General features: G+C 40.1%; 1 protein-coding gene and 1 long non-coding RNA gene across 2 annotated transcripts; one reads left to right on the forward strand and one right to left on the reverse strand.

Moving 5' to 3' along the window:
• Positions 1-11,439: 11,439 nt before the first annotated feature.
• On the reverse strand, positions 11,440-18,680 carry LOC121637943. Its single transcript, XR_006009971.1, has 3 exons — positions 18,670-18,680; positions 12,041-12,046; positions 11,440-11,508 (listed from the first exon to the last, which is right to left on the reverse strand). It is a non-coding gene; the product is annotated as an uncharacterized LOC121637943 (long non-coding RNA).
• p4hb (prolyl 4-hydroxylase, beta polypeptide) lies at positions 13,746-25,128 on the forward strand. Its single transcript, XM_041982298.1, has 11 exons — positions 13,746-14,073; positions 15,747-15,953; positions 17,098-17,231; positions 17,467-17,604; positions 19,718-19,822; positions 19,945-20,070; positions 20,474-20,674; positions 20,944-21,064; positions 21,787-21,968; positions 22,556-22,672; positions 23,538-25,128. The coding sequence occupies exons 1-11, from the start codon at positions 13,935-13,937 to the stop codon at positions 23,604-23,606; spliced, it is 1,539 nt and encodes a 512-aa protein (XP_041838232.1). The 5' UTR covers positions 13,746-13,934; the 3' UTR covers positions 23,607-25,128.
• Positions 25,129-26,646: the final 1,518 nt, after the last annotated feature.

Consider the following 26,646-nt stretch of genomic DNA (forward strand, 5'->3'; position numbering starts at 1 on the left):
CTGCTTCAACCCCAACTAGCCACACACCCTCCATGAGCCCACAGCTTTCCTGTCACACCTCCACTCTGTCACCCTGCAGCTCAGTCAAGGACCTGGACACAACCTCATCTCCCTCCACATCAGGACTTCCTGAAACCTCCTCTACCTCCACCTCCACTCTGTCTGTCTCCTGTAACCAAGTCATGCAACAACTGGTGAAACTGAACCAGAACAAGGCTGCAGGTCCAGATGGTGTCAGTCCCAGAGTTCTCAAGACCTGCTCAAAACAGCTATGTCCGATTCTCCAGCACCTGTTCAACACCAGCCTGAGCCAGAAAAGAATCCCGGTGCTGTGGAAAACATCCTGCCTTGTTCCAGTGCCTAAAAAACCACAACCAGCTGAACCAAAAGACTACAGACCAGTCGCCCTGACATCTCACGTCATGAAAGTCCTGGAGAGACTCTTACTGGCTCACCTCAGCAAGCAGGTGAACACCTTTCAGGACCCATTACAGTTTGCATACCGTAATGGGCTTGGGGTTGAAGATGCAATCATATACCTGCTTCAGAGAGCCCACTCTCATCTGGACCAGTCAGGCAGCACTTTGAGGGTCATGTTCTTTGATTTCTCAAGTGCTTTTAATACGATTCAGCCTGCTCTGCTGTGTGAGAAGCTGCAGAAATTCCAGGTGGATCCCTCCACAACCACCTGGATTTATGACTACCTCACAAACAGACCACAGTTTGTGAGACTGAAAGGTTGTGTGTCTGAGATGGTGGTCAGCTGCACTGGAACACCACAAGGGACTGTACTTTCACCATTTCTATTCACGCTGTACACCTCAGACTTCCAGTACAACTCTGAGTTCTGTCATCTGCAGAAATACTCTGATGACTCAGCAGTTGTTGGGTGTATCAGTGATGGACAAGAAGCAGAGTACAGAGAACTGGTCGGTCAGTTTGTGAAATGGTGCGGTGACAATCATCTCATCTTGAATACCAAGAAAACAAAGGAGATGATTGTTGACTTCAGGAGGAACAAGAACACACATAGAAGTGTTTCCATCATGGGAGAGGAGGTGGAGGTGGTGGAGGAATACAAGTACCTTGGAGTTCAGCTGGACAACAGACTTGAGTGGAAAAGCAACACTGAGTACATTTACAAGAAAGGTCAGAGCAGACTCTACTTCTTAAGGAAGCTGAGATCTTTTAACGTCTGCACCAAAATGTTGCAAATGTTCTACAGGTCTGTTGTTGAAAGTGCAATCAGCTTTGCAGCAATCTGCTGGGGCAGCGGCATCAGAACCAGAGACTTGAAAAGAATTAACAAACTGATCAAGAAAGCCGGTTCTGTGCTTGGAGTAACTCTGGAGCCGCTGGAGTTGATCATCAAAAAAAGAATTCTGTACAAGCTGACGAGGATAATGGAAGATCCTTCACACCCTCTACACAACGCCGTGACGAAACAACAGAGTGTGTTCAGTGGGAGGCTTGTTCAAGTCCGATGCAAGACAGAGAGATACAGAAGATCCTTCCTTCCAGCAGCTATCAGGCTGAAGAACAAAGCCCTTAATTAATTAATGTGATTGTTTTACTTTACTAAAAAAAAAAAAAAAAAAAAAAAATTACTACTACTACAATATTGAATTTCCCTTTGGGATTAATAAAGTATTTTTCATTTCATTTTCATTTCATTTCATTTCTTACGTCTGTGGGATTATGGTGATCTGTTATTTTTTAATGCACCTGGTCAGTATCTGATCCTGTGTACTTCTGTGCTCAGTGTTTCATTACTGGCTGTGGAAATCACACATATCACTGCACTTTCTACAGCGCTGCTAAATGGCACCCCTCTATGTACGCAGGCTTTCACATTGGCTGATTTTCCTATATAAAACTACTCTTGGCCTAGTTAAATCTCTACCAACATGTCTAGAAACCAGAATCAATATGGCCTTTGCTCACATTCTGGTCTACAGATGGTGGTCCCCGGAGTGAGAACAGAACCTGAGGAAAAAAGCTTTTAAATATGCTGCAGCTTATACTTGGAATAACTCACAAAATTATTTTAAATTAACAAAACTGAGCTCTTTGGGGGAGTTTAAATTGATTCTGAGGGCTCAAAAAGAAAGCTCCCTTGCTCATTTAAATGTTTTTAAACTATTTTGCAGTGTTCAGCTAATTCTGTCAGTGCAGAGGACATGGGTTGGAAAAAGCATTATAAATCAGGTACAAAAATAAAGTTGTGCAATAGAGCATCGGTTGTTTATTCACTACCTCACACGTCTGTTTTGAGAATGTCTCGTGTATAAAAACAAAAAGAGATGTAGCAATGTTGTTGCAGCATTCTGTTAATCCACATGTGTCTGATTTTGAAGAAAAGTGATGGTTTTAGCAGTTATTTAAATGTTATATAATTTATATTTTTATCAACTTAACCCAAGCTGCTAAACTGAAGTACTTGTGGGCTGTTTTTTGTTTTTGTTTGTGTTTTTTTTTACAAAGGTTTTCCCATGCTGCACCACTAGAGGGTGCCATTGCTCCATCAACGTACTGCAGCAGTTCCCTCTTCCCAGTAGTTGGCTGTTGGGTCCATCTTGTGGCAGAATAATCCAGTACAATAAAAAAAACTTTAAAAAGATCCTTTTCAATTATGTTAATGTAACATTTAATCTTAATTACATTAGTTAAATTACATCATACTAAAGTAAGTCAAGAAAACAATTTTATTTGTGAGCTAAGTAACTAAATATTAGTATTGCATAAACGTGTTTCATGTAATACGATTTTTTTTTTTTTTTTTTAAGAATCTGAGGATTTTATTTAATGTCAATGGTTTCCATGATTCCATCTCAGAAGTTGGTAGATATTTGGCAAGTTTAAAATGGACAGTTTGTACAATTATGTTGTATACTCATTTATTTCAATATTTTCTTATATACTAAATGCTTTTTTTTTTTTTTTTGTAAGTTTATTTATGATTTTTATTTGCAATTAAGTATGTAAGTATGTCTTCTTTGGAAATATTCTTTGGAAAAAGCCTTTCTAGAGAAGATGGCAGCATAGCTCAGGTTAGGAAAGCTGCATCTGAACAAACTTCTGGAACAATGTCTTTTGGGAAGACCAGACCAAAATGGAGACTGAATGCAGCACAAACACCTCATACAGTGGCTCATGTAACAATACAATGATCCCAAACACAACAGCAGATCTACAACAGAATGACTGAAATAGGAAAGAGTCAAGGTGTTGACAGGATCCAGTCAGAGTCCAGACCTCATCCTGATAGAAATGCTGTGGTGGGACCTTCAGAAAGCTGTGCAGAAAACAAATGCTGCAAACCTCAATGAACCAAGGCAAGGCAATCATTTCAGGGGTGTATCAATTCAGGCATCATTAAAATGTGCATTAAGAACAGATTTAAAAACTGATAAAGATACAGTTGTTTATACTAGCTGAAGACAAATACAGATTATGGTGTGATTTTAGTTCATCCATCCATCCATCCATCCATCCATCCATTTTCTACCGCTTATCCAGGGTCAGGTCGCAGGGCAGCTGCCTAAGGAAGCCCAGACTTCCCTCTACCCGGCCACATATGCCAGCTCTTCCCGGGGGATCCTGAGGCATTCCCAGGCCAGCCAAAAGATGTAGTCCCTCCAGCATGTGCTGGGTCTTCCCCGGGGCCTCCTCCCCCTGGGACATGCCCCGAACACCCCACTAGGGAGGTATCCAGGAGGCATCCAGACCAAATCCCTGAGCCACCTCATCTGGCTCCCCTCGGTGCGGAGGAGCAGTGACTCTACTCTGAGCCCCTTCTGGATCACCAAGCTTCTCACCCTATCTCTAAGGAGAGCCCGGCCACCCTGCGGAGGAAACTCACTTCAGCTGCTTGTTTTCGTGATCTCATTCTTTCAGTCACTACCCACAGCTCGTGACCATGGTGAGGGTAGGAACGTAGATCAACTGGTAAATCGAGAGCTTTGCCTTTTGGCTCAGCTCCTTCTTCACCACAACAGACCGATGCAGAGTCCGCATCACTGCAGACTCCACACCAATCCACCTGCCGACCTCCCGCTCCATCCTTCCCTCACTTGTGACTAAGACCCTGTGATACTTGAACTCCTCCACTTGGGGCAGGACCTCATTCCCAACCTGGAGAAAACACTCCACCCTTTTCCAGCTAAAGACCATGGTCTCAGATTTGGAGGTGCTGATTCTCATCCCAGCCACATCACACTTGGCTGTGAATTGCTCCTACAAGAGCTGAAGATCACGGTCCAATGAAGCCAACAGAACCACATCCTCTGCATAAAGCAGAGAACCAATCCTGAGGTCACCAAACCAGATCCCTTCAGCACCTCGATGCTGCACCTATAAATTCTGTCCATAAAATTTATGAACAGAATTGGTGCCAAAGGGCAGCCTTAAACAAAATAAGCATAACAAGGAGTCAAGAACAGAAACAATCTCAATGACAGATAATCAGTGACCTTCCATTCCTTTATCATTTCAACTCTCTTTGGCACCATGACACAGCTAGTGCATGAATTAATACAGTTTAGACATAATATGAAAACATATGTTTTATAATAAAGTACTTTTCCACGACAAGGACCAAATATTAGTATATGAAAACCCTGGATAGAATGACCATGAATGGTTTGTTTTTGTGGTTCTTATAAATGTTTTCATATCAACAGTGGATTAAAGACATTTTTCAGATAATAAGGTTTGGTTTTCCAAATCTTTGGATTTACAAGGGACGTGATTGTTGGATTCATATACATCAAGACAAGGCAAATTCATTTGTATAGCACATTTCATGTACAAGACAATTCAAAGTGCTTTAACATTAAACATTAAAAGCATTACAGCAGACAATAAACAAACATCACAAGCATAATTTTAGATGGTGAAATTATTTAATGTTGTTCTGGTTCTTTTCAATTCCATCCTATTTGAGCATAAAAAAAAAAGAACACAGTGACATATAGTGATGTCCAATGAGTCAATATTTTCTCGTGTCCAACCTCTATACTCTCACATAAAGTATATCATATCCACATCCTACAATTTGCAGATATTACAGTTTGAAATTGGTCCATGGACCACAACACACAAAATACGCAAGAAGACCCAGGACTTCTAATAATGATAAGGATGATTTTGTTGTATATAGCACTTTTCAAGACACTCAAAAGTTATTGATTTCATTATTCACTCATACTTGGTGGTGGTGAGCTACTTGTATAGCCACTGGGCAGAGTGACGAAAACAAGGCAGCCAATCCACACCAATAGACTCTCCAACTATCACTGAACATTCATACATCAGCTATGCCTACAATGAAGATAAGAAGGGTGAAGTGTCACATAGACAGATTGATGGGAGGAGTGGGATTAGAACCACCATCTTTCCAGTCACTGGCACTTACTTATGGCTCAGTTACGGCACTGGCAAGTGTTGTGTGGGCCACATGTGGTCCAGGTCTCAGTTGTTTGCTTGGATGTGAATTACACCAAGTGTTGTTTGGGTTAAAAGTGATCAAAATATGAGGAGCCGACCTGAACATACAATATAGAAATTTCCTTGTGGTGGTCGTGTTGGTAAGTTTAGGCAGCCGCACTCACATAGAGTCAATGCCTTGAGTCAGACGTGAACCATATTGGGACAAACATTTTTTGCTATCTGGGGAAGGGATGTGACACAGTAGTAAAATACAGCCGTCATGAAGAGACAAAAATCTTTATGAAAATGTCAAAAGTTCCACTTTCAACATTTTATATGTTTTCCATGTGATATTGTGAATAAAATATTAATGTCTATGTTTGCAGATAATTCTGTTTGTAATTACACTTCACACAGCATCCTAACTTTGTTAAGAATTAGAATTATATCTTTAATTATATTATATTTAATTATATCTTTAAGCCATTCAGAACTGACTCAACATGTTTGGTCCCTTTTAGACCTGGGGCATTATTTGCACACATCTTCCTTCTGAGTCTGATGGTGCATGAGTATTTTATTGTTAGGATTGCACAATGATTAGAAAAGACTGAACTGATCAAATTAGGGATGAAATTAATAACTGTGTAAATGGTTTTCATTTTGCAGTTTATTTAAAAGATTTAGTGGACAGTTTGGTATTTTCCAGGCTATTTTGGAGGCTATTAAAAAATAATTTAAAATTCTTTTCTGAACATAAGTAGGCATGTAACTCCCACACAACACTCCATTTTATGCTGATCCTTTTAGCAGAAGTAGGAAAAGGTTAAAAATAAATAAATAAAGGGGAAGGTGTTTTTTAAAGTCTGTTAGATATGTAGCAGAGAGCTGACGTGGAACTAACAGAGGAAGGTTTCATTGTTGTGTCAGAGAAAGAAAAAAACTGAAGGCCAACAGATATACATCAGTTATCTACAATGTGACCATGACATTTAACAATATAGACACCTCGACACGCCTGTATGACTCCAGCAGCAGTCATCTGCACCTTTAAAAAACAGAGAAAATGTTTACTGTCGCACTCTGCAGGAGGTAATAACTGTTCCTATGTGATCTTGCTAAAAAGAAGCTTTTTAACTTACATATTGTGGAACTGACATGCTGTAAATTGACTAAAATGACAGGAAATGGTAAAGTGCTTTATGATTTATTTAAAACATATTTAATAGGCATGCTTGCCTCTTCCATAATGTACATTTTGATTGTAATTTGAGCCATGGTACGAGAGCCTGCATGAAAAACCTCCGAATCCCCAGTAACTAAATGTATTCCTTTGATCGACTGAGCACCTCGTGGGCTTGCACTGGCAGCATACGTTCATCTTCCTTTCTCCATGATTCTATCAACATCCTTATTAGAACCCTTTTAAGCTTTAATGAACTGACTTCATCTAAACAAACCAAACATGAGCTCAAGGACAGTGTACCTCAATCAGTATGTCCTCATCCTTCGTGCCCTGCATCTATCCTGCTCATTAGTGAACTTCCTGCTGCCGTCATTCACATGAACATTTTATTTCCTCCTCTTCATCCTTCTGCTGGGATGACTAATGTAACTTTCTATGCACAGAGCTGTTCTCCATTCACAGATTATTTTACTGCATTGGCCATTGTATGATTGTATAATGTCAAGGTGGTCACAGCTGGCTTCTGCAGCCTAAAGATACCAACCAAAATTTTTCCAGGCAGCCAGCTGAAACAAGGGATAGGAGGTAATGCATTGCTAGACTTGGCTGCGATCTGGCCCAGTGACAGTTTCAAGACTTGTCTAGGCTTTCGCGGGGTTAATATCTGTCAGTTTGGGGAGAGGATTGGGAAAAAAAATAGCTGCATTTGTCATTTAGGTTGATTGTTTATCCTGTTGAGATGTGAGCTTGTGGATTCGAGCCAGTTTGAGGAGAAAATATAATGTTATGATAATGATTTTGGCCTGCAGGAAAGTAATTGTTTAAAAGGATTTTTTGCAACTGGTGGCCTTTATTTGAAAGACAGGAAAGGGGTCAGAGAAAGAGGGGGATAAAATGCAGTAACGGGCCACAGGCTGGGCAAGCTGTGTTGAAGAACTTCAGTTTCAGTTCGAGAGGAGGCAACAAAGAAAGAGTAGGTCAGGACATGTTTACCACTGCATTGCATCACTTCTTATTCTGCTGCTCCAAACTACATGCAATCATGTCATCATGGATGCTGTTTTGTCTTATTTAATTTTGTGATACAAACAGGCAGGATGGTCCAGAAAAGGAGACATTATTCTGGATATTGTTTAAACATGCAATTTTCTGCTTTAGCCCACATATGGACACTGTTCACTGAGTTTCAGAAGTCGTCCTGAACACATGCAGTGACTTACACAAATAATCATGTCTGGTCTTAATGCTAAAGTTTTTTGAAGATACAAGACACATTTTCACCATTTAAGTCTCCTTTTTCTTTTCAGTGGACATTTTAAGTCAATGAATGTGTGTCAGAAACTCCCACACTCTTTATGACCTGCCTGATCACCTAAAAGGTAACAATATACACACGGACAAAATTGTTGGTACCCTTCAGTTAATGAAAGAAAAACTCACAATGGTCACAGAAATAACTTGAATCTGACAAAAGTAATAAATAAATGAAAATTCTATTAAATTTAACCAATGAAAATCAGACATTGCTTTTCAACCATGCTTCAACAGAATTATTTAAAAAATAAACTCATGAAACAGGCCTGGACATAAATGATGGTACCCCTAGAAAAGACTGGAAATAAAGTGACCAAAGGGACGTGTTAATCCAAGGTGTGTCCACTAATTAGCATCACAGGTGTCTACAATCTTGTAATCAGTCAGTGGGCCTATATATAGGCTACAGGTAGTCACTGTGCTGTTTGGTGACATGGTGTGTACCACACTCAATATGGACCAGAGGAAGCAAAGGAAAGAGTTGTCTCAGGAGATTAGAAAGAAAATTATGGGATAAGGCTGTAAGACCATCTCCAAACAGCTGGATGTTCCTGTGACTACAGTTAGACATATTATTCAGAAATGTAAGATCCATGGGACTGTAGCCAACCTCCCTGGACGTGGCCGCAGGAGGAAAATTGATGACAAATCAAAGAGACGGATAATACGAACGGTAACAAAAGAGCCCAGAAAAACTTCTAAAGAGATTAAAGGTGAACTTCAAGCTCAGATCGCACCATCCGTCTTTGTTTGAGCCAAAGTGGACTTAATGGGAGACAACCAAGGAGGACACCATTGTTGAAAACAAATCATAAAAAAGCCAAACTACATGCTGAGAAGCCACAAAGCTTCTGGGAGAATGTCCTATGGACAGATGAGACACAAATGGAGCTTTTGTTTACAGACAGAAAAATGAAGCATATGAAGAAAAGAACACCGTCCCTACTGTGAAACATGGAGGAGGCTCTGTTATGTTCTGGGACTGCTTTGCTGCATCTGGCACAGGGTGTCTTGAATCTGTGCAGGTACAATGAAATCTCAAGACTATCAAGGGATTCTAGAGAGAAATGTGCTGGCCAGTGTCAGAAAGCTTGGTCTCAGTCGCAGGTCATGGGTCTTACAACAGGACAATGATCCAAAACACTAAATACACCCAAGAATGGCTAAAAGGAAACACTGGACTATTCTAAAGTGGCCTTCTATAAGCCCTGATCTAAATCCTATTGAGCATCTTTGGAAGGAGCTGAAACACACCATCTGGAAAAGACTCCCTTCAAACCTGAGACAACTGGAGCAGTTTGCTTATGAGGTCAAAATACCTGCTGAGAGGTGCAGACGTCTCACTGACAGTTACAGGAATCATTTGATTGCAGTGATTGCCTCAAAAGGTTGTGCAACAAAACGTTGTTAGGGGCCTGTTTCATGAGTTTATTTTTTTAAATAATTCTGTTGAAGCATGGTTGAAAAAAAATGTCTGACTTTCATTGGTTAAATTTAATAGAATTTTTATTTATTACTTTTGTCAGATAGAAGTTATTTGTGACAATTGTGAGTTTTCCTTCCATTAACCAAAGGGTACCAACAATTTTGTCCACGTCTGTAAACCCATTTTAGATTTAAAATGACATAATTTAGTAAAAAATCACTTTTTCTAAACTGTCATTGATAAAATAGGCTTCATTGCTTCATGCCTTGTAAAAGTGGAGAAAACTGAAATACACTCAAAGGTAGCTACAGCTGTACTCTGTGATTTGTGAAGCTGATATTATAGGAAACAGTACCATGTAAATGATGTAAAAACAGATTTAAAGAACAAATAGTTTTGTCTATAGAATGACATACAATCCATCACTGAAGGAAGATGGAAAAGGACAGCCCTCTTATGGCTTAAATTACTTTGTGGTTTTATTTATTCCATGCCAACCACTTTGTGAAACTGTAATGCAATAAGTCTTAATTTAGGAGGAAGAAAGGTTGGTTTCTATGATGTGACAGGTTGTAGGATGTTGCCAAACCAAGTGTTAAAGTGACAAACTGCTTCAGCCAGTTGGCTTGCAGAGCTCCCTGCATTGTTAAACTTAAGACTGGCACAAGTTCATGACACGTGCCTGCATTTGACAAGGGCAGGGAGACCTTGTTTATCTTTGTTGCTGTTGGAGAGGTAAAATAAAACAAGGAGCAGGTTACTGAACTCTTATAAGCTAAAAGAAGTTGAAGGACATACACTCCCATCTATTTCTGAAAGCCTCATGCATAAAATCTACTGGTAAACATGTCTTACAATCTCCAACTTATTGTATATAACCCAAGTTAACAGGTTATCAGGTAGTGATCTGATGTTTTGGGGTGATTCACATCAGGATATTTAGCTTTTATTTGCTTGTTTTGTTTAATCCTGACCTGCCTGAAGACCAAGGATGAGGCTGATATTTATAACACTAACACATTTTGTCAACATATTGTACTGTAGAGGTAGCCAAGTGGTTACAGGTGTGGTCTTGGGTCTGGAGAACTTGGGTTCAACTTCCCAGGCTGGCAACAAAGGTAAAAACCACTGTGGGCACCTGAGCAAGGCCCTCAACCACCAAACGGCTCCCTGGGTGCTGGAATCTACAGTGCTAGAGGCAGTGCATTTTCTTTTCTTTTTGTTTTTTTTACTAATCTGGCAGACTACTGCTCCTAGCAACTAGAATGGGTTAAATGCAGAGAGAGAAATTCCCATCTTGGGATTAGTAAAATAAAAGAACAGAGTTATAATAGATTATTGAGATTAGTGTATTTTGTTGTAATTACAGAGATTATCTAAGCTCATTGTTTTGAGGCTGCTATCCATAAAGGAAATTATGGAAGTTAACTGCTACATTGTAAAATTTATTTAATTTAGTCCTAACCATCATTATTTTCTAACCCTAAGTAACTAATTTAGATTTCTTAACTAAGTGAAATTATTGGCAAACCTCATTGAGGAAGTGACTGAAGATTTTTAGTCAAGTGTTGTTGAGGTATTAACTGAGCATGCCTCAGTAGAGTCTGTTGGTGTTTTATGGTATTGGTATGAATGGCTGAAAACACAGAGCATTACCATGTCAGCCAACCTGACCTTTACTCATCTCACCTAAGATTTGCTTAAATAGAAGTTTCTCAAATACAAATGCAAACAAAAATGTTTTACAGAGCCAAAAAAAATAAAACAAAAACAAAAAACAGTCCAGCTTTATTTGTATAACCTCAATTCACAATAAAGTCATCTCAAGGCATCTTACAAACATAATCAATTCAAACCAATTCATTGTGATCCAATTTATTATAACTGTGTTCATGGAAGCCAATTTATGAAAAATAATAGCCTAGCTAAGAAAATCCCACTGATTGCATCACATCTTCTATTCAGTTCAGTCCCCAACCTGGGTATGCACAGGGTGTCGGGCGACTGTGGAAAGTTAAAAAAAAAAACTCCATTATAAGAGGAAGAAAAGAACCTCCGGCAGAGCCTGGTTCAGTGAAGGCAGCCATCTGCCTCGACCGGTTGGGGTGGAGAGGACAGGACAGAGGAATCAACAAGCACCACAACTTTTAGCCTGCAGATGAGGAAACACTCTTTTTTTCCCTTCTGCCACTTGTAGATTACAGGAAAGTTTTATTAGTCATATTTAAGAAGGGGAAAAGCCACATGATCACTTCAGCTGTAGGACTAATTGGGATGGACTTTGAACTCTGCAGCTAATAAATTTTGTAGTTAAACATCTTATCCAGAGTCTAGTAGGAGTTCTAGATGCCATGCCATCAAAGATTTAAATCTGCATCCCAGGTCTGGATTTGTTAATGCATTTCTGAGTAAAAGTCTTCAGGACTAACTTTATATAATTTATTTTAGGCAAGAAGAAACAAATTCATCAATATGCTAGGCCACATGTGCAGGTGTATGGAGCTGATTTATTCATTTTTCGTGATGCGTATTTAATTAGTGGACTTTAACGTTTTTAGACATTTTTAGATCAGTCATGTTTAATTTTGAACATGTTTTACATAAAATGGAATTTATCATTACACATTTCAGCTGCTGTTAGCAGAAGCAGCTGCACCTTCAGATGACTGTTTTCATACTCTGACTCCTTCCTTATCCTACAACAGTCAAACTTGTGGTGCAGTATCTCTGGATCTAATCTCTCACTGTACCTGCTAAACAGCTTCGAAATTTCCTCATTGACCTGCGGATACACAATGCTGAATACACATAAATCTTCTAAACTTGATCTGTTCAACTCAGACTACAAAGCAGATATTTTCCCCAGAATTGTAAAACAGACTGAGTTTCTTTCTTCTTCTTCTTCTTACAACAACACATCATAAAACATGGTTGCAGCAGGCTTCTCTTTATCTGTGATACGTGGCACTTTGTGCTTGGTATGTGTTTGAAAACTTCCTCTTAATGGTTCATTGTGTCATCTTTTAAAGTAAACCCTTCCTGGCTGCCATTCAACCACACATCTTCTCACCCTTCTACAGTACTGTAGAGAGATCACTCCCCGGACACTTGGCAAACATTTTTTTACTGTTTTAGTGTTATTTTAACTTTTAAAATATTGATTTATTTGCTTCCATAACATATCTTTCTTTGTTTCAGATTACAGTAAAGAAAAAGTCCTCAATACACTTTGTATGAGTTTTACAACCCCAATTCCAGAAAAGCTGAGACACTGTATAAAATGTAAATAAAAACAAAATGCAAAGATTTGCTAACCTTATGAACCCATATCTTTCCCAACAGAACATAAACAACATATCCAGTGTTGAAACAGGCATTTTACCATTTCATGCTGAATATTAGCTCATGATGTTTACTCCTGTGCAGCATTCCCTCTTCTTTTAACAACTGTCTGTAAATCACTTGGGAAGTGAAGAGTCCAGTTGCTGGAGTTGTAGGAGATGAATGCAGTACCATTCTGGTCTGATGCAGAATTCTAGCAGCTCAATAGTCCTGGACCTTTGTTGTCGGATTGTTGTCATTTCATGGTGCTCCAAATGTGATCTGGACTGGACAGGAAGACCAGTTCAGCAGCTGGACTCACAGATGTGGAAGCTGCCCACGCCATATCTAATGCAGCCCCATATGACCAGAGAGGCAGGCTTTTAAATTGTCCACTTATAACAAACTCTTCTCTTTAGTCTGCAGGATACAGCATCCAAGTTTTCTAAATTTATTAAAAAGTTTTATCCACTGGACCACAGAACAGTTTTCCACTTTGCCTTAGATTATTTTAAATGAGCTTTGGTCCACAGAAGATGGTGGTGTCTCTGGATCCTGCTCACATATGGCTTCTTTATAGCATGATAGAGCTTTAACCAGAAATGTTTAATTTTTATTCAAGTTTAATTCTGAAAATTCTTATTATTATTATTATTATTATTATTATTATAGTGTAGAGTGTAAAAAAGTAACAAAAATCAGACTTAAAAAAGTTTCACACACTTTTGTATTATTGCATCAATTACACTTCCAAAGTCAGAAAAAAGTCGAACAAAACAAACAAAAAATGTAAATCAACAAATATTAATTACAGTATAATTTATAGGACACTTAACATATAATAGATTCTGGTTATGTTTGATATATGTCTTATTTTCCTCTGTTTAAGAAGAGTACACCGTTAAACATCATGCTTTCCTGCAGTTGTCACACACAGCTGCGGCGGTGTGTCATGGTGAGTAGGCGGCAGATGCAGAGAGCGCCTCTCTTTCACTTCCAGGTGCAGCTCGCTGTGGTCCAGTCACATTTCAACACGAACGCGTTCGGCCTGATAAAGGCGCATGCGCACTACAGCTGACCCCTCCGGTTTCTGCGTGCACTGCCACGTTAGTAGCGGTAGACACAAAATACCTGCTACTCTCCCAACCCCAAGCAAGGAAAAAGACCAGAAAACTGAGACGAATTTCTGAACCAACTCGTCGCACACCGTGTTTGCAACTCTTGTCTCCCTGTGAGGAAGAATACTCGACGGCAACTATGTTGAAGTTTCTGCTCTTGTGTACCTTGGCTGTGGCCAGCAGGGCTGAGATCGCCGAGGAAGAAGATGTCCTGGTGCTGAAGAAAAGTAACTTCGAAGAGGCTCTGCAGGCTCACCCCAACATCTTGGTTGAATTCTGTAAGTAAATCAAGCAGCTAAAGCTGGTTAGCTGCGCTTTGCGGACACACCACTGCAGAACTAGCTAGCTGAGTGAAGCCGGGTGTAATGTTAGCATCAAACTTTGACACTTGAGACAAGTTGATGCTAGTAGCCGCTAATCCACGGATGCTGGTTAAATTCCGCAGCCATGCACCACCTTTGTGGCCTATCTTCTATTTCTACTCCACTGAAAACCAAGTCAATTACTTATGTGAATGAGTCGTCTTTGTTTGCACTTCTTGTCATTAAATTTGACTAGCTAGCACAGAGAATCTCCGGGTGTTTACAGATTCAGATAATACTGAAATTTAGTATAATTCATGGATGTTGCTGTAATAACCTGATCATTAGTGCACATCAGCATCATAGGTGAGTGAAATCAGAGTTGGTCTGTATGGTGCATAAAGTTTCGATTGCTTGCTGTGGTTTCTATACGGTAACTTTCGGTTCTCATTGAACTCTGGACATATTTATTTCAGATCGTGTCTTGGTTTGAAGCAAATTACTTTCATATGAGATGGATCAGTATTATTGTCCTCGGAGTTTTAACAGGCCCGTTCCTCACAGCCTGGCCCCATCCCGCTACACTTTTTGTCAGATTGTTGATCTGATCGCTGATACTGTGACAGTTTGGACCAGTCAGAAGTGGCCATGAGGGAAATTGACCAATGATATCCGGATGGGCGGGATGAAGGCCTTGTTGGCCCACGTAGGTCCAACTGGGCGGGATTTCTGCTGGGATGTGGAGCTAGGTTGACGTGTACTTCACAATGTTTGTTCTTCTAATTTATTTAAAAATAAAAAATAGGCACTGCTTATTACATGACTAGCAAATATTACCAACACAATACAAAGACATAACATGAAAAATAAAAATATGGCTTAAAGTAAACCAGAACAAAAAATAAACACTTTTGTTTGATTAAATCACTAAGGCTTAGCCCCCCCCCCCCCCCCCCCCCCCCCCCCCCCAAAAAAAAAAATCCTTATCTCATATACTCATGTGTAAATTTTGTTCTAATTACCATGCTATTATTGCACAGAACATCTTTGTCTGGCAAAATGACTTCGAATTTGTCCTACAGAAGGTTATCTGTTTGCACATTTACGTTGGCTGGACTTGGACCTGGAAGTTTTGCTCTTTGTCAAGAAGTATAGATGAAGCAATAGAGGGAATTTTATTTGACGTGTCATTTCTGATTAGTTTGTGTCTGTTTTGGAGGGTGTATCAGACACCTTGTTGGCTTGTAAATCAACATAAGAAGCCTCAGATCAGCTGAAACACTGTTTATTTAAATCCAGGTTAAAGACCCACCTGTTCTCTGCTGCATTTCACTAGTTTTTATTTAGAAGTCAAAATTTACATTTGGTTCTTTTATGCTGTAATCAAGTTTTAATATTAACTTTATTTCTTGCATTTTATCTATTTAGCATGTTCTTTCTGCTTTTATTTGATTAATTGTATTTCTTTCATTGCTTTCTGCACCCTGCTGTAATGTTTTATGTAAAGCACTTTGAATTGTCTCGTACATGAAATTTGCTATGCAAATAAATTTGCCTTGCCTTGCCAACAGTATTTAATTTAGCCCTTTTTTTATTTATTTTTTTGTGTGTGTGTGTGTATACATAACCTTTTTGTATGTGCTCCACAGATGCACCATGGTGTGGCCACTGCAAGGCCCTGGCTCCAGAGTATGCCAAGGCTGCTGGCATGTTAAAGGCAGAGGGTTCAGAAATTCGTCTGGCTAAAGTAGATGCCACAGAAGAAACAGAACTGGCCCAAGAGTATGGAGTCCGGGGATACCCCACCATCAAGTTCTTCAGAGGTGGCGAGAAAGAGTCTCCCAAAGAGTACTCGGGTGAGTAGTTCTGCATTTTCAACAAAGACATCTTTGTATCAGACGGATGACTAAGCAGGTACCGTCAGACTTAATAAATTATTAAATTCGGATGCATCCTGTAGTTATTGATGTAATTGGGGGTTTTATTCATGTTGCCAAGGTTACATTCTGGTCTTCAGTTTATTCATGTAAATTTTCAAACAGGATCAGTGTGTTTGCTACTGCCCAGAGACTTTTTCAGATCCTGATAAAGCAGGATTTTTTTCCCCGTATCTTTCAAATAGCTACCAATCTTTTTTTTATAAAATGTTGTTATTTGCATCTTGAATGGGGAACAAAGAATTGGATCAAACGTTCAAAGCCAGGCCCACTGACTCTCCTCCTTGAGGAAATATGATATGCACAGCTGCTTAAACAGCAGGCCAACCAATCGACTCTCAGCAGCACGCATGTGGCAGAAAGTGGGCCTGGCTTCCACCACACGTTCCCCCTCATGCTGACTGAGCTGGAGCAGCCATATGTGCATTTCTTCACGTCGCCTGGGCCTTGCCCAATTTGTAATGGGAGGGGTGAGGAGGTTTGGAATTGCTTTTGTGAAAATGACTACTGAGTTAAACCCAGCTTCTTCAAGCATCCTTCTTCCACCTCCTACACATTGCCTCAGAACTTATAATGCTTCACGTAGACCGCATGCTGAATCACTTCAACATGCGTCTCATCTGTGAAATTGCTGCTATGTTGCATCACTTGTTCAGTCTGTCAGCCAGATCTAAGTTCTTACTAATTGCTTGACCGCCACAGTGAAGAAAGGCAAACGTGGTTTTTAATCAGTCTTGCAGACTTGTTCCTTTCATCAGCAGCAATGTGTATGAATTTGAAGGTGAAGGCAAATTAGCATTAGCCGAAGTTGTAAAAGCAGTTGGCCAGAAATAGCAGAAGTAGTATTTTTCTGATGAACCTATATTTTTCACTTTAAAAGACAATAAAACGTTCACACTAGCAAATTTATTAAATGTGTCTCTGTGACTTTACGTCTTCAGTTAGACCACAGACACTCTTTTCATTCAGTTAAGCTTCTGTTACCCGTCTGCTGTACGTCTTGTCTGAGCCCAGTCGTGTGTGCATACTGAAATATTTGACCTGTTGTATTCTTTTGTGGCAGCTGGCAGACAGGCAGATGACATCGTCAACTGGTTGAAGAAGCGTACGGGGCCTGCCGTCACCACCCTGACTGAGGTCACTGAAGCCGAATCTCTGATTGCTGACAGTGAGGTGGTAGTCATCGGATTCTTTAAGGTGCGAGTGTGAAGACAACATTTACAGGATCATTTAATGACTCATAAGCTTCTGGCTTGTCATTGCCAACAAACTGTTTTACTGTCTAAAGCACAATTGATTTATTTTTTTCTATTCAAACCTATGTGTTCTACTTATCGCTTTCTACTGGGAGATGAGCAGCAGTTTAAGTTTTTCAAATTTAAGTCTTAGAAATCACTTGCACAGTGCTTCACCTACATTTGTTTGTGTGCAGGATGCCACATCTGCTGGTGCCAAAGCCTACGAAAAAGCAGCTGAGGCCATTGACGATATTCCCTTCGCCTTGACCTCCAGCAACTCTGTTTATTCCAAGTATGAGGTGTCCAAGGATGGTATCATTCTCTTTAAGAAGGTGAAGTTTATCTCTTCAATGTTCTGTTTAGTCTTCATGCTCTCAAGCTGTGGTCCACCTGTGTTTATGGGAGACTACATGCTGGCTAAGGTGTAACAGTGTAAAGCGCTTACTCAGTCTCTGATATAATCAAGATATTTTGTGATTGGGTTATTGGCCCACTCGTTGCCACTTATGAAACAAACACATGTTTAAGCATTTATGGACAAGCTGCTGACGACGCCCCGCAGAATTTTGATCTACAACTCTGGTAATCTGATGCTGTAGACTGCGCAGTATCCACTGTCTGCTGCTAATCTGGGCCCATTTGAGGTCATTCAACATTGTAGACATTTGTTGACCTTTGGGCCTGTTGCTGACCAGTGAATGACCTAGGTGGCTTGAGCCACATATTATGCAATGACTGGGATATTTATTAGGGTATGGTCTATATTTCAAGTGGCCCCTGTGGGCCAAGAGCAGATGAGTCATTGGAGTTTAATTTAATCCTTAAGACAAAATTGGCCTATGTCTTATGAAATCTATGCAAACAGTGTCCCACTCAGGCCACCCCTTGCAGATGGGGTCAGATGGTTGCAGAATAAAACAGGATTTAGTTGGCAAGATACCTTCAGAATTAATCCTGGGTTTGCAGATGTAAAACGATGGCCCACTTATTGTGGTGTTTCACCTCTGTAAGTTACTAAACAGCTGGTTATGTTTTAAAGAAGTTGGTCACATACAAAAGCATAGCTTACTGACTACCTAATACTGAGAGTTTGACCTTATATACCACCCAAACCCATCAGATTTTCCAGACTAGCATCTATATAAGAGCCATTTGAGCTGCTTATTTAAACTATTTGCAGGTAATTCTGATCAAACATGCCTTTTTTGTAGATCATTTGTGGTTCCTAAGAGCATTATATAATTCCAGGACTGCATCATAGATGCAGATAAAACTGTCATACACCCCATAAAAATGTGTCTAACCCTAATGTTAATTTTGAATATCAGGGTTATTAAATTATCCTTAATTGGGTAGTTATGGTCTCAAATCCCTGCTGAGACCTCAACCACAGTCACAAAATCCCTTGTTTACCACTTTTCTTTACATTGGCTGCATCAACTATTTTTAAACATTTCTTTTTATGTAAAAAAATCTTTGGCTGTTAGATTGATGTTCTGGTGTCAACACTGCCCTCTTATAAATGCATTCACAGCAAGTCAGAAATCTGGGTGGATTCACTGGGCTGTGTTATTGCCAGGTAACACTACAGTTGTTGAGGCCTTTATAATTAACAGATATCCTTGGTATCTTGAACTTGCTTATTGTAAACACTAAGGGGTTCTATCGTCCTTATCAGTGAAGCTGTATCTACGTTGGTGTAGGTTTGTCAAAGCAGGCCGAAGTCCATTGTGTCCAACAGAAATTAAATGGCCAGTAGGTTTTAAGGTGACTACAGCTTGCTATCAGAAGTAGCAATAAAACATACATGTGCAGTAATCTTTTCAAATAAACCTAAATTCATCCAGCTTTATGCTGAACTTTAATCTTTTACATTATTTTACTGCTCTGTACATGCAGCCTAGTTAGCATTTATGCTAGGAACTTTTATATGTGGTGGGCCATGGATACAGAACATGATCATTCCATGCAGCCCAAGTTGCTCCAGCATGAAGCAGCTTTAAATATCGCAGTCTTCAGGTGCAGGATGATCTTCTTTCATGTTGGCAAATGAACTAGTGGTCAAACAATAGAGATGGTAACTTAACTCTGATATAAACAGTGCTGACATGTGGGCTGCAGTTAAGCTAACTCTGAAAGCAGGGGCTTGGTCTTAACAAACAGCAGGGGGACTTTTGGCTTGTTTATTGCTACAGGTTGGAATTGGGTTTCAGTGCCCGGAAGACTGGCAGTATGCCACAGGCCAAATGTCCCCTCTATTGTGTGCCAGTAAGGGCTGTTGGAGTGCTGCTATTCTTGATGCCCAGTAAAAGTCTGTTTGGTCTGCTGGGGATTGAGGATTTTAAAGTGGTTTGTCTGGTAAATCTATGTTTGGAGTTCACAGGCAGACTAGATGTGACACCAGGTGGATGTATTTATAACAGTTTTTCCATGTTTCCTTTACAGTTTGATGAGGGGCGCAACACATTTGATGGAGAGTTGACCAAAGAGAAACTCCTGGCGTTTGTCAAGGCCAACCAGCTGCCTCTGGTCATTGAGTTCACCGAACAGGTAATCAGTGGGTCCACTCAATGTAAACATGACAATCCATCTGCTTGTCCCACCATATAATATGCTCTCTAAATCAAAGGGGGTCCACACATGTTGAATTTGTCCATTTTTGCTTTATGCAGACGGCACCTAAAATCTTTGGTGGAGACATCAAATCCCACATCCTCATGTTTCTGCCAAAAGCTGCTTCAGACTTCCAGGACAAAATGGACCAGTTCAAGAAAGCCGCCCAGGGATTCAAGGGTCAGGTAGGTAAACCTAGGGAAAGAAAACGCTGAGACATTACAGATGCACCCACCACCATATCTTTGCTTCTGAGAAACCAGACTTTCTTGGAATAACTTAAAGTTCTCTTGTGCAATAGTTCTTCAGGATTTCTGATTTTTAAATTAGCAGCTTTTTTCCACTCATTAGCAGGTCAAAATCTTTGTAACGGATCATTTTCAAGGGAAGTGTTTTCTACACATAACGGACAACTTGAGACCTTCAGTTGATCTGTTGGCATCAGAAATGGTGTCCATGGAATGATGTTTTAAAAAAAAAAAAATGTTATGAAGAGAAATGAGAAGCGGGTCATCACTTTTATATGGTACTACATTTTCAGTAATCTCTGAACAAAGTCAAATATTGATATTAATTTTTCCCATCCAGATCCTCTTCATCTTCATCGACAGCGACATTGACGACAACCAGCGCATCCTGGAGTTCTTCGGCCTGAAGAAAGAGGAGTGTCCCGCCATCCGCCTCATCACCCTGGAGGATGAGATGACAAAGTACAAGCCAGAAAAAAATGTCATCACTGCAGAAAGCATCACTGAATTCTGCACTCTGTTCACTGAGGGCAAACTAAAGGTGAGAGGAATGGCTGGTTGTAGCAACAAGGAAGGCTGCCAATGGGATTTGATATTGAAAGTACTAGACCTTGATAAATGGTGATAATGTAACATAATGAGGAAAAAATGTATGCATATGCTATGTACATGCATTTATATTTTTTGGAATACAGCCAGCATTTACAGCATTAATTCTCTTAATGCCTGGAGTATTGAATACTTGAGTGCTGTCTTGTTGCAAACAAAGGACCATAAATGTGACTACTGTACATTTAAACTGTCTTATAGCCCCACCTCATGAGCCAGGACATCCCTGAAGACTGGGACAAAAACCCCGTCAAGGTTTTGGTGGGCAAAAACTTTGAAGAGGTTGCCTTTGATTCATCAAAGAACGTCTTTGTGGAATTCTGTAAGAGCCTCCTTGTGTCTATTTTTGCTTTTTAGCTTATTTTAAATGCTGTGGAAGTATGTTTCAACAACCTGGAAACACATTAGTAAGATGTATTTCTGTAGGCGTTGGAGAGTTGGCAAAGCTTCTGTCTTCAGCCTGAAACTTATATCTTGCTCAGCCTTCTTCAAATATCTAAGAGCTCATTCTCAGGGCTCCTCATACCCTCTCAACCCCCCATCTTGATGAATAAAATTATCACCAGACCCCATTCCTGACATGACTGAGTTAAATAAAGCCGTGGTGGTTTTTTTTTTTTTTTATTTAAATAGCCATCCCGGTCCAAATGTGAACTATTTTGAGAGCCATCTTCCATTTCTGGCTGTATTTAAATACAGCTCATGGCCAGTCATGCACAGCAGGGAAGGCCCATTTTCCCTGACAGGTGATGGGAGTTTCCTAGACGACCGAATTGAGGCAAAGGGTTGAGTTTGAGGTTGTATGCAACATGCTTGGAGCGTGGAACTGAAAGTTTGGAAGTATTATTTAAGAAGCGTAATAGGAAAAATGTTCTGCTCATTCATTAATGGCTGTTGCATTACAGTTTTAATCATGTAAAAATACAGGCTAACACGGTGCCAATAGCAAATACGTGCGTAAGATATTGTAGTAATTAGGAAGTTTATCTACCAACATTGTCCACGTATCATGTTAGTAACTTGCCATTATTTTCCATTTTCTAGATGCACCTTGGTGTGGACATTGCAAACAGCTGACTCCTATTTGGGAGAAGCTGGGAGAGAAATACAAGGACAGTACTGACACCATCGTGGCTAAGATGGACTCAACAGCCAATGAGATCGAGGCCGTCAAAGTCCACAGTTTCCCTACTCTGAAGTTCTTCCCTGCAGGAGAGGACCGGAGGGTGAGGGTCCAGTAACTCACAAAAAATTAGTTTCCAACAGTCCTGCTTCCTGTTTGCTTTAAATATTTCATCTCTCTGATCCAGTGGATCATCGGTAAAAATCTCCTCTGCTCTGTAATCCACACATTCAGTTTCCATCTTCAGGCACTGTATTCATCACATTAGTTTTTGTAATAGTGAGTTCTTGTGATCTAGATGGTTATTTGGATGCAGAATTTTACTGGTGGTTTCCCCTTATATCACTTGTTCTTGATTTAGCAGCGTTAACTGTGCAGAAATGTGAGCTCACAGGTCGTGTAAATTTTTAATCAAATTCTGGCTCTAGCAGGTTCCTGCTCCAGTGATTTCACTCTGTTTGAGAGAGCTTGCTTTGCAGCCATCTGATTTCTAAATTTGGTCTCCATGTGAAGCTGACATTAATTTTTCTTTTCTGCATTTGCCTTGTCACTGCTCACAGATAATTACTAAAGAACTATTTATGAAATGCTGCAGTGACGTTTACAGCCCAACAATATTTTTGCATGAATTCATGCTTACATTGTGCAGGCTTTTGTGCACATTGATCAGAAATGACTTCCTATCAACAGGTGATTGATTATAATGGAGAAAGAACGCTGGAGGGCTTCACCAAATTCCTGGAGAGTGGTGGTAAAGAGGGTGGTGCCCCTGCAGGAGATGACGACAATGATGATCTGGATACAGAGGTGAATTTTATATTAGAGGCATTCTTAAAGCATTGCTCTTTAACATGTTTCTTATGAAGATACAAGATTTAAAAAGGAAAAAAAAACATTGCAGCCCTCATGTAAGGGTGCTTCATTCATTCATTCTTTCATTCCCCATCACCCATCCACACACTAACCATACACAGCCCTTCAGAACATTTTTGCCTTTTAGTGTCTTTAAATCGGGGGGGCCGCGATCCTCCATCTTTTTAGCAAAAGTGTCAGAAAAGGCATCTTGTTGCATAAGGTGGGTTCCTGCTGCAGTTTGTTTAAATATGCAGAGGTGTACACTTCCCTATGTCCCACAACCTGGCTGCATGCAGTAAACACTAGCACAGGGAATCCTCTGTACTAACACCTTCCCACTCCATTGTGGCCGCCCACGCAAACTTCTCAGAAGTCTAATTCCATCCCCGTCAGCTACAGGCCTGTAATGCCTCCTGCAGCTGTCACAGCTGTTAACTGGGCTTTGGTGGGAGACCTGATCCTCCTCCATAAAAGCGGCACGTGCACTGCTGTCCTCAGAGTAGATGTGAAGGAATAGCTGTGGTTGTGATGTTTATTACTCCTGAATGATCATGGATCTCACCTGCTCAGCTTAAATGATGTTTATCACACCTTTTTATATTTTCTAATGTCTAGTTTAATGTTGGGTTCACCAAAAATTGCCCAATTGTTTTAAAGCGAAGCCATCATCACAGTTTGATGGGTCATCAACATCCAGTCTGTCTGAAAATGTCTGCCACTGCTCACTCTGTCATGACATCTCATGCTGATTTCAGGTGTAATATATGATCCTTTTTACCTCGGATCCTCAATCCCTTTCATTTCAATTGTTCTCCAGGATTTGGAAGATGTGGACACCTCTGATGGTGAGGATGGCGGCGACGATGATGGACACGATGAGTTGTAAGAGGTTAAGGAGAAAGAGCAAGAAGAGACGAGTCCCACCCCAGTCCTTTTAACCAGTCACTATCACCACATTCACTTTCTTGTGGACCTTCCCTGTCCTGTGAACATTAACAATTGTCCTTAAACTGCCTCTCAGTCAGCTGACCAGATGGCCAGCAAGTCAGTTAGTCCATCGGTTGCTGGCAAGGCAGGATTTTTTTTTTTTTTTTTTGTTTGTTTGTTTTTTTTTTTTTTTTTTTTTTTTTCTCTCCCCACCAGCTACATCCTCAACATAACTAATTCTGGCCAGATTGGTCTTGTCCCTCCTGGGGCGAGGGGGGATTTTGTGGAATATCGCACCACCTCTGTGGAAGACCTCAATGCCTTGTATACAAAGCTCCACATCAGCTGTTTGCCTTGTATATTTTAAACCAAATGTTAAAGAAATGGCATTGAGATGCATTTAGGGGTTTTTGTTTTGTTTTTGTGTCCATATGGCTCCCCTCTTTAAAAAAAAAAAAAAAAAAAAATAAGAAAGAGAGAGCCTTGTCATAGTTCAGTGTGGGTATGAGCTAAATGAGTGTCACATTTATTAAGAGAGGTGGGGGCTGCCAGTGTTTTTTCTCCATCTGAATGAAATCTGGAGGACCAGAGATTTTTGTGTGGTGGTTTTGTAAGGACTGATCTCTCAGGGGAAAAGGGGCCATCCTGTGTTCTCATTTTTCTTTTCTTTCCTTTTTTTTTTAACAGTGACTCTTATTAAAGTAAACCCCACAGTTTACCCTGTTTAGGACAAAGGCCCCCTCACCCCCATCTGTAGCTGAGTTATTTTGTATCTTACGGTGGGGGGTATTGGCTTTATTTTCACTTCTTCATTCCCAAATATTGCTTCTGTCTCATTTCATCACAGCTACTGACTTATTTTCTACGGTTAACTTTTTGAGAAAAAAAATCCCTACTTTATTTAATTGCTGTCATTGAAGTTTTTTTTGTTTAAGAACTGGGTTATTTTTAATGTACCATTGTGCCCATGTTGCCAGTTGGCCCTGTTGGGGCAGAGTTGGCCCCTGGACACGATCTTTCAGACCCAGGTTGGTAGCTGGTGCCGAGTCTTGTTGCACTGCGTTCATGCCTAATCAGAGATTTACTGTGGTTACTAAATCTGACATGTTGGTGCAGTTTCCTGGTCAGTTCGGTCTGAGAGAAGTGTCTGTTTACATCAGATGTGGGGAGGGAACAGTTGCACAGCCCCACTCCTCACCCATACTGTAACCCCCCTTTGGCTCTACCCAGCACCCTTATTGCCACAGGTGTGTGTGTGTGTGTGTGTGCGTGCATGTGCTGTGTGACCTATGGAGAATGTGATTGTTGTTTTGGAGTGAACGTACAGCATGTTTGGCAAGGATGGGAGGCGTGAGTAGAGCAGGGTGGTGGGTTTGTCAGTCATGCGATGGTGGGGAAACCTAACAGAAGCATTCCATCATATCCAAATTGATGTGGAAAATGTGAAATGGTGGCCAATAAACTGAAAAGTACTTATAAAATGTCTCCGGCTTTTCTTTTTAAAGTGCAACCACATTAATGACTGTGCTCCACACAAGCGTTAGGATTAAGTGTATCCTACAGAAAAACCTGTGCTCATAAAATAACATAAACATAACATAAAATAAGCTATCAGCTTTTACATTAATTTATTATTATGCCACTAATGGCTGTTAAGAAGCAGAATTCTGCTTACTGCAGGTGTCCTAAAGTTGGTGGTTCCTGACCAGGTAGCCCTATAGAGCAAAGAGGGTCTGCAGGGCTTTTTCTGTACAAAACTTCTGGTGGTTAAAATAAAGGCCATGTCCACACAAAGACAAGTTGAGGTGTGTCCATTTAAGATTTTTATTTTAAATCATTTGAACATTTAATTCACATGGAACTGGTGTTTTGGGAACCTGCAAACAAACTTTGGAAATCTGGTCACATCGTGAATAAATGTTAAAACATCCTTTTGTAAAAAATAAAGCTATTTATAGGCCACACCTTGAACACCCAATCAATTTTTATCAGTGATGTAGTGCAGTGGTTTCAAACCTTCATGGAACTCCCAAAAAGCTGCGGACCCCTGTTGAAACCATGCTTAATGCTGTCATAACATGCTTCTCACCATAAATGATGCATTCTGGGTCCTTCTCCTTGAAATAAAGTTACAGTCATTGCTATCATATAGCCATACTTTTGTATAAAAATCTAAACAAGGACAAATCACCAGCACTGTGGAATTTTCCTGACATGTCTCATAAATGAAATGGTGCAAAGAGTTTTCTGGCCGATAAAACACTGCTTCCATGTAAATTAAACACCCACATAATAAACGTAAGGGACCCCCAGTTGGGGAAACGCTGATCTAGTGCAGTTCTCTCTGTCGTGAAATAATTTTAGGGCGTCGCCAGATAATTGCAAAAAATGTATAGTCAACATTTATCAAATTTGGGATTTTTTTTTTTTTTTTTTTACCATGGCTGTTAAAATTAAACCATTAATGAAGAGATAAATCTTTAACATTACCTCCTTCATTTTTAACACATTGATGCATAAATGAAGTAGGTATGTACATATGTCATTAAAATCTGAATTTGACATTATCACCACAAGAGAAGCTGGTTTGGGGCAGTGATCCACTAAAAACCACTTTATCCTTATTTATGAAGATTTTTAGCTCAGCCTTAAATTTAGAGGATGACTTGCAGGATAACCCATTTGATATATCACACAATCACTAAGTCGTCACATGGGGGTAGGGGCCACAAACACCAACGTATGTTATCTTGGGGTTGTGGCTCAGAAAGTTTGAGAACTACTGACCTAGTGGACCTATAGTAGTGGAGTAGTTCATGTCTGTCCTGGCAACCTTGATTTCTCCTGCAACATTTTAATAATGACACATCAGAAATGCCACAGGGCGGATGATTTATCCCTTCTTTTTTTTTTTAAGTAAAAGTTAAAAATGGGCCAACCACTGAAGAAATTTTATGAGGAAAATTTGTGCTTTCAACTTTAAACTTATTTTCTAGATG

The sequence above is a fragment of the Melanotaenia boesemani genome, chromosome 4, assembly GCF_017639745.1.
Source record: "Melanotaenia boesemani isolate fMelBoe1 chromosome 4, fMelBoe1.pri, whole genome shotgun sequence".
Taxonomy (NCBI): Eukaryota; Metazoa; Chordata; class Actinopteri; order Atheriniformes; family Melanotaeniidae; genus Melanotaenia; species Melanotaenia boesemani.